We start from the raw sequence: 8422 nt of genomic DNA, 5'->3' as shown, positions 1-8422 counted from the left end.
GGCCTTGCCTCTTCAGAAGTGACTTTTCAGCCAAGCTTGGCTATCTGACTCCTCTCCGCCTCGGCCGTGTGAAACCTCCTGCCTCAGACTTCAGTTTCCCCACGGAAAGCAGCATCCATGCCTAACCTCAGAGGGAGAGCCCCTTGGTCTTGGCCGGTCCCCTCCTGTCCCAGCCTGGCTGTCCGGGGCGCCAGCGCTCTGCGGAGCTGCGGGAGTGCCTAGGCGCTGGGGGCACGGAGGGGCAGCGGGGCGCGACGGCGCCGCGTTTTGCAGAGCGGGAACACGCGTGGCCGCAGGTGCCTGGGGTTTCACTCTGCGCTTTCACAAGGGACGGCTCCGAACCGGGCCAGGCCCGTTGGCTTCAGATCCCCTTCGGTTCGGACGATGTGCACAGAGACGCTCGGTGCTGCTCGTGGGGTAGCGCCGAACCACCTCGCTTTTTGGGGTGCTGAGTTTTCTGGTAGAGGAGGAGCCAAAATGCCGTGAGGTGGAGGGACAGCTTGCTTCACTCTCCACCACCCCACCCCCCCCCCCACCAAATTAAGGAAGATAGCTGGTGTCTCGGCCCGCCCCGTGCAGTGTCTGTGTGCGTGGGCTGTTCGCGGCACGGCGGAGCGGCGGCGCCGCTTCCCCGCGGGGCGCGCACCGGCAGCCGGGGCGCCCAGAGCTGGCCCCGCTCGGCGGCCATCGGGGGCCCTGTCCCCCGCCCAGGGCCGTCCCCTCCCCCGGTAGCAGATGGCTCGCGGTCCGGGAGGGCGCCCGCCCGCCGGTTCACGCATGACTGGAGCCGGGCTTTGGTGCCGCCCAGCCCGGGAGGGTCCCGTGCGGAGTTCAAGAGCGGCCTTTCCCGCTGACAGCAATGCGCTTGTTTTGCCCAGATATCTCGACCTGCCCCGCCCCTCACGCCTGGAACTCTCCCTCATTCCCTTCTTGCTCTACTCGTCCATGAGGGACTCGAGGGCTGCTGTCGGGAGACGGGGCGCCCCGCAGCCTTCCCCGCACGGCCCCCGGGCAGCCTTCCGGCCTCCCACTGGCACCGCTCCTCTCCATCCTTCCCGACTGTGGCGTCTCCCTTCTCCCTCGGCAGGGCCGGGCCCTCCCCCACAGACCCCGTTCGCTCCAAGGGGGGGTCTGGGCCCGCTGGCTGCCCGGCCGGCCGCTGGCTTGCAGCGGGAGCCGTCGGTTTTCCGCCGGTGATTGTAAACGGGTTTGACTGGCCGTTGATCTCGGGGTCAGGACTCTCCTCGCTAATCCCTCGCTCTCCAAACACCTCTCCCCCTCCTCCTCCCCACGCTCTCCCTCCCTTTCCCTCACCCCTCTCCCCTCCTGCCACCCCCGTTTTCCTCCTGCATCATTCATCTGCAGCCCCTCTGCCCGGGGCCGCGGCTCGCAGAGACCCACTCGCAACCCACGAACAACATCCACCCCCCCCAGACCCACTGCTCCGACTCTGGGAGCAAGGAGGGCCCTCCCTGCAAGATCAGCCCTCTGCACACTGACACGGACACACGGACACACGGACACACGGACACACGGACACAGGGGCACACGGACACAGGGACACACGGACACACGGACACAGGGACACATGGACACACGGACACAGGCATGCTGTCCGCCCCCACGGGACGGCCCCGTCCCGGCGCTCCCCACGTAATGCTGAGTGTAGGAGGGAAGGGGAGATCTGGAGATTACTGGGGCGAGCTGGCAGAAAGTGCGCGGGAAGGGGGAGGGAGGGGCACAAAAGGGCTCGGGGGAGTCGGTGAGTGCCCGGGAAAGGCGGGGAAATCGTGGGGAGTGGGAGAGCGTCGGCTCCAGGCCCGGGAGAGCATCCCGTCCAGATAACCCATCAAACCCACAGACACCTGCCAGTTCGCGTCTTTTAGCTCCGTTTTACTTTACAACAATGCTTAGATCAGCCTTTTGGTTTGGTTTTCGGCCGGGGAACGTGTCTGTGCGATGCTGCGGTGCTTTTTTTCTTTTATAGAATTTTTTTTTTTTCCTTCCGTGGCAGTTTACACGTAATAATAAAATGCTGTTACCACGTCAGACGTTCAGGTGACCCGGCCTGATGTCGCCTGCATGTGGCGCAGCTGGGAGGGAGGGTCCTCCCCACCCCCCACCCCGCCCTACCAAGGAGCATTTCGCGCAGCTTCTTGTCCCGCTGTGGCCCTACGGGCGCCTTAGCTCTGATTTCTGGAATCGTCCCACTTTTTATCTTCCTGGACAATTTCGTGTGCCCTCCTCCCGCGCTCCGCGGCTCGCAGAGGCTCGGAGCCGTCCCAGCGATGCTCCCCCCCCGGGGCTCGTTGCGATGTGACTCCGGTTGAGGGCGCGGGGGAGTGGAACTGGAGGGAACGGCTTTTCCCCGGGGCCCGACGCCACTCCTACGAGCTCCCTGAGCCACGCACGGTGCAGTGCAAGGAGGGGGGAAAATGTTTTTTAAAACAGCAGAACCGTTGGGAAAAGAGCTGCGGAGTTCAGGCCAAGTTTGGGGTTTGGCTGGAAGTTTGGAGCGGATCAAACCTGTTATCTCTGAGTGCCTCCTGTCCTCCTGGCCCCTGTGCCGCCGTCCCCTGCCGGGGCACAGGAGAGCGGGACCGCGGCGTGGGCTCTGGCCGGGGGGCCGTGACCCCAAGCTCCCCACGCTCCACCCGCAGCCGAGAGGGCACCTCGGCCCCGCTCCCATTCGCCTTACTCCCTGGATTTTCCTTCCTTTCACTGAAAACGAGATGACTTTTTGCTTTACTTCTTCCACATACGTGGTTTTAATAGCTCTGTCAATCATGCTATAGGAGGAACATTTCATACAATTTTAGATGTAATGTACTTAAACCATAAATCGCTTAAACCTATTCTTAGTTTTGCATATTCAATTATTCTCTTATAGATAACTCTCATAGCAAAAAGCCCGAAGATATAATTACGTTACTGTACCGAACCCCAGCTCATCTGCCTAGGAAAGTTGTTTTGTTTAAATACCCAAACGTAAGTTTAACTCAAATTAAACCGAGCTGCCAAACCAACCAATAGACCACGAACAGCAAAAAAGTTCTTGACACCCCGATGGTGTCTCAGTGGGGGTGGGATGGGTAGGTAGTTTTTTGGTATTTCGTGGAGATGTTTTTTTTGTTTTGTTTTGTTTTATTTTTGGTTGCTCGGCTTTTTTGTTTTCTTTTTCTTTTGTTTGTTTTGGTTTTTTTGTGAAGGTTTTCTTTTTTGTTTTTTTTTTTTGGGGGGGGTTGGACATTTGCAGAGCGAACTGCATTACATTGAAAGACGGGCTAAGGGTGTTTGAAGCTTATTTAAATATAGCCGACATTGGGTCTCTTTAATCCCCTTGTGTTGAAAGTGCAGGTATTCTTATTATTCTAGGCATAACGCCATTGAGCAGCTAAATTGTGATGGTAGGAGGGAAAACTCATTAAAAGAAGCTAATTTAAAGAGCTACATTTTTTTTTCTTTTTTAAAAAAAGCACTTCCCCACAGTATTTCTGCTGTTTGGACGCAAATGAACAGATATTTGTTTGCTTTTCTCCCTTGACCGCTCCAATCCTGTTCCATCAGTCGTAGTCAGCGATACAGGATCGTCTCGCTGGGATTTTTCTATTCTACATCGTCATTAAATGTGATTTTCAGTAGCTATGACCCTTAAAGAAAAAGGCACGTAACAAGGGTGCATCAGATGTGTATGTGTCTGCATGTGCACATGTCACACACACACACACACACACACTTCTCTTGGGCACGATGCTATCTGTGGTGTGTACAGATATTTCCGAGTATATGCACATGAAGGACAACAAGAAATAGTTCAACAGGTACCAGCCTAATCTGCATACCTAAAGGTACAGCTATTTTTAAAATGTCATCTAAGACTGTGTTTGGCTGGAGGTGATCAACACCGCACAAAGTTTCCCACAGGTTCCTGCTTTCTGTATGCACTCTTTGGTCGCTGAGCATTTCCAAAAGTCGTCTGCTGACTGTCTGAAGCCGCACACTCCTCCATTTTAATAAAGGCTCGAATAGTTAAGAATAGAAAAGAATAAAAAGTTTGGGCTGAAATCAGTGGACAGCTTCTATCTATGAAAATTTTGCGTTCAGTATGAGGGATTTATACAAAATTATCGTCAGGAGCCCGAAGAGTTATGTATGTCAATTGACATGTCCGCATCATAGAAGTGCAATGGCTAAAACGGACCAAACCCGCTCCTCATCAGCTACTAGAACTTCCCCACTCCTGGACGGATGCAGTACTTGTTCACCAGAGCTAAAAGACGAACAGTCCTACAGCCTGCTGGGATCGACTTTGAAGTCCTGGAAGTTAATTATTTTTCCTTTTGTTCAAGCAGCTATGACTACTTTAAAAATCCATTTGCTACAGTAGTTTACAGCAAACTTTTAATTCTAACATATAGAAAAGTATCTCTCAACAGCTAGAAAAAAAAATTTAAATTAGATCTCAAAGCATTAAACAACATTCTGTAATGAAATGACACTCATCGTTTTGCTCGACAGCTTTCGCACCAGTGGCTAAAAAGGGGGGGCGGGGGTTGGGGAAGGGGGAGAAAGGGGTGACCCCGCCGCTCCCCGGAACGCTGCGGGTGGATGGGGCTGCTTTTCGGGCGGGAGGTTTAGAGGTCGCTTTTCTTTTCGGGACGCGCAGAAAGAAGCGCTTTCACTTTCCATGGCGTTAATTAGAGGGGAAGTGCCGCGCTGGACGCCGTGCTCCCGTTTCCCGGGGAGCTGGGTGTCCCCCAGGAACTCCCGGCCGAGAGGGGCGGGCAGCGCCCGATCACCCCCCAGGGGAAAAGCCAAGGCTCCGGCAAGGTCCGGACCGCCAGCCCAGCCGTAAAATCCACAAAATGAACGTTCACGGCTAGAACAGTAACGCAGTATACTGCCTTCCCTTGCAGTAGGGAGCGAGTATTAAAATAAATCTACCTTCACCCCTTCTGATTTACACAGGTTAGGGAACACAGACATTTACTGCAGATTGCACTTCATTCTGTTTGCCGCTGCTGCTTAAAACTTCCTTCCCAAAATCTAGGTTTCCCTGCTGTGTTTCCAGGTTTACCATGGTAAACACCACTATGTTGGCCAGTTAGCTGTTCTTTTTATACAGGTGACTTTTTCCGCTTTGAAATTTATTTAATCAAAACAGAAAAAAAAAAAAAAAAAGAAGGACCGCATCCTTAGGATTTCCGTTTAGCAGAAAGGTTTTTTAGTAAACTATATACACAATCTGGTTTCCTTCGTACCGCCTAAATAAAAATTATTTCACAATGCATTTACAAGAAATGATACAAAAAGAAAACAAAATCAAAGAGAAAACAAACAAACAAAAATATTCAGATACAATAAAGTTTTACGAACCCCGGGGAAAAAAATTGAGCTTCCAAAATAAAACAAAAGGAGTTTTATAAATAAACAAACAAGTAACGAAAAAAACCCCCAACCCCAGCCCAAAATACCCTCGAGAATATCTACAAAAAACTTTTAAGTGTTCTTTTGGATTTGTCTTAATACATGAGTAATAAATGAGAACTGTTTCCTCATGAACTCCGAGTTAATTAGTCAATAAAAAATCTTCGCAAGAAGCGATCCGTGACTGAAATCGTAGCGGTTCCGCGCGGTATAAAAGTTGGCATCACCTACAACTTTGTGTGTTTATTATTGGTATTTTTTTCTTTTCGCCGCCGTTTCCCCCCTTTCTCTCTTTCTTTCTCCTCTTTTGCAAATAAACGCTCTATGTCTCTTGGGTGAATGATAAATACTGTACAAAAAGTCTCGATAAAACACAGGAGTTCAGTCTAAAACTAGTTTCATAAACTAGTTCTTCTAAAAAAAGGTAAGTAAAGCAACCGTTACCTTTTTTTCTCTCTCGTTATTATTATTATTATTTATTATTATTATTACAAGAACATCAAAACATTTCTGTACAAAAAGGAAGGAAGAAAGGAAAAAAAAAAAGAGAGGCGGGGGAGGGCGGGAGGGAAGGGGCGCGAGAGGCAAAAATAAGAGGGGGGAACCTGGGAGCGGGGCAGGAGCGGCGCGGGGCCGGGGCTGAGCGGGCGGCGGCAGCGGCGGGCGCGCAGTCCTGCAGGCCGGCCCGGGGCCGAGCCGGTGCCCGCGTCCGTGCCTCCCTGCGGCGCTCCGGGGCCGGCGGGGGCTCAGATATGCGTCAAGGGAACGGTGCCGTTCACCCCCGTGCTGGCGCTCTGGTAGTGCTGGGGCAGGGAGTGGAGCCGGCTCTGGGCGGCAGCGGCCGCCGGATCCCCGCCTTCCCCGGCCGGTAAGTACATGCTGATCATCTCCCGCAGGTCCCCGGGGCATGGGGCCCGCGAGTGAGAGGTGACGGGCGGGCTCACGCTGGGCTCCGACTTCACCAGCGAGCCCAGGGCGCCCAGCGCACCCGAGGAGGCGGCCGCCGCCGCCGCCGCTGCCGCCGCCGCCGCCGCCGAGTTCTGGTGGGGCTGGGAGCCGTAGGGCAGGGCGCCGTAGCCCGATGGCGAGGCGCTCATGTAGCCCTGCGAGTTGGAGATGGGGCTGTACTGCAGGGCGCCCATGTCGTAGCGGTGCATGGGCTGCGGGTTGTGCGGGTGGTGCGGGTGATGGGGGTGCGGGTGGTGCGGGTGCCCCCCGCTGCCCGGGTGCTGGCTGTAGGCGAGCTGCGCCTCCTGCATCATCGCCGCCGCCGCCGCCGCCGCCGCCACCGAGCCCGGGTAGGCGCCGTTGGCCCAGCCGTTCATGTGCGCGTAGCCGCCGCTGGCCGTGCCGCCGGGGCTCTCCAGCCGCTGCCCGACGCCGCCCGGGCTGACGCCGACGCCCATGCCCACGCCGACGCCGGCCGGGCCTCCCCCGGCCGAGCCGGCGCTCAGCAGCCCCCCGGCCAGCGAGTACTTGTCCTTCTTGAGCAGGGTCTTGGTCTTCCGCCGGGGCCGGTATTTATAATCCGGGTGCTCCTTCATGTGCAGCGCCCGCAGCCGCTTCGCCTCGTCGATGAACGGTCTCTTCTCGGCCTCCGACATGACTTTCCACTCGGCCCCCAGGCGCTTGCTGATCTCCGAGTTGTGCATTTTGGGGTTCTCCTGGGCCATCTTCCGCCGCTGGCCCCGCGACCACACCATGAAGGCGTTCATGGGTCTCTTGACCCGGTCCTGGTTCGCTTTGTTTCCCCCGCCGCCGCCGCCGCCTCCGCCGCCTCCCGCTCCGGTCTGCCCCGAGAGGTTCGTGGGGGCCTGGGCTCCGCCAGGGGAGTGCAAGTCCGTCTCCATCATCATGCTGTACATTCAAATAGCTTTTTTATTTTCCACCGGTGCCAGACGTGAAAAATGAATCAAACATAGAGGAGCCCGGGAGGCCGGGGAGCGAGCGAGGCGAAACCCGTTTGTAGGTAGGTAGCAGAAAAAAAAAAAAAAAAAAAAAAAAAAAAAAAAAAAAAAAGAGGAGGAGAAGAAAAAAACCGCGAGGAGAGCGATCGGCGACCCTGTCGGCGAAAAAACTTTCTCCCTTTCGCAAATCACTCTCGGGGCTCGGCGGCGACGGGGGTTCGAGCTGCTCAAACAGGTGCACGGCAAACTTGCTGCTTCACTTGGCGCGGCGGGAGGAGTGTGCGGAGCCGTCGGCGGTGTCCTCCGCTCGCCGGCGCTCCCCGGCAGACGCGCGCACACCCCTCCGCTCCCGCTCTTATCCTTAACGGAGCTATTTTTTTTTTGTTCTTTGCTGCTAACTTGGAGAGAGAGAGGGAGGGAGGGGAGGGAGCGTGTGTGACTTGCATCCGCTGATCGCAGGTGAACGGAGAAGAAGAGAGGAGAACCCACCGCCACGCGAAAAGGAGGCGGAAAAAAAAAAAAAGTATTTCAACGTTAACTGAAAAAAAAAAAAAAAAAGCAGGAGGAGGATCGGGGGAGGGAGGGGGGGGGGGAAGGAGCCCAACCAAAACACGCGCCGAGCCCGGCGGCCGGGGCCGGCGGCACAGTAATTTGCTGGCGGTGGTCTCCCTCCCGCGGCCCGGGCGGGACGGGCCGGGCAGGGCCGGGACGGGGCCGCCTCAGGAGGAGGAGCCGCCGGGCGCGCGGGCGAGCGACGCCGCAGCCATACGGCGCGCGCCGAGCCCGCCTTAAATCGCCTGACGACGGCCAATGGGGGCGCGCCGGCGGGCGCTCATTTGCATATGGCGCGCGCCGAGCGGTGACGTGCGGCGGGGCGCGCCGCGCTCGGTGGGGGGCGTGGGGGGCGGCCGCGGCCCCTGAGGGCGCCCCCGGGGCGGGGACACCCTTCAGGCCCAGCCGCCCCTCAGGCCCGCCGGGCACCGCGGAAGGGAGCCCCGGAGCCGCGGGCCGCCCCGTCCCCGCTCACTGAGACGACCGTCGAGCAATGTTTAGTGGGGCTGAGGCGCCCAGGCTGTCCGCCCCGCTCC

General features: G+C 56.5%; 1 protein-coding gene across 1 annotated transcript; it reads right to left on the bottom strand.

Moving 5' to 3' along the window:
- Positions 1-4580: 4580 nt before the first annotated feature.
- On the bottom strand, positions 4581-7401 carry SOX1 (SRY-box transcription factor 1). The gene has a single exon (XM_064709246.1). It carries the CDS (start codon positions 7290-7292, stop codon positions 6174-6176), a length of 1119 nt encoding a protein of 372 aa, XP_064565316.1. The 5' UTR covers positions 7293-7401; the 3' UTR covers positions 4581-6173.
- Between the last annotated feature and the right edge of the window lie 1021 nt (positions 7402-8422).

The sequence above is a fragment of the Zonotrichia leucophrys genome, chromosome 1 (assembly GCF_028769735.1).
Source record: "Zonotrichia leucophrys gambelii isolate GWCS_2022_RI chromosome 1, RI_Zleu_2.0, whole genome shotgun sequence".
In the NCBI taxonomy this organism is placed as follows: domain Eukaryota; kingdom Metazoa; phylum Chordata; class Aves; order Passeriformes; family Passerellidae; genus Zonotrichia; species Zonotrichia leucophrys.
The sequence above is the reverse complement of the archived record's forward strand: the minus strand, read 5'-3'. Positions and strand labels throughout refer to the sequence as shown.

Coding starts and splice junctions, on each gene's coding strand:
- SOX1 (XM_064709246.1), bottom strand. CDS start 7,292: ATGTACAGCATGATGATGGAGACGGACTTGCACTCCCCTGGCGGAGCC.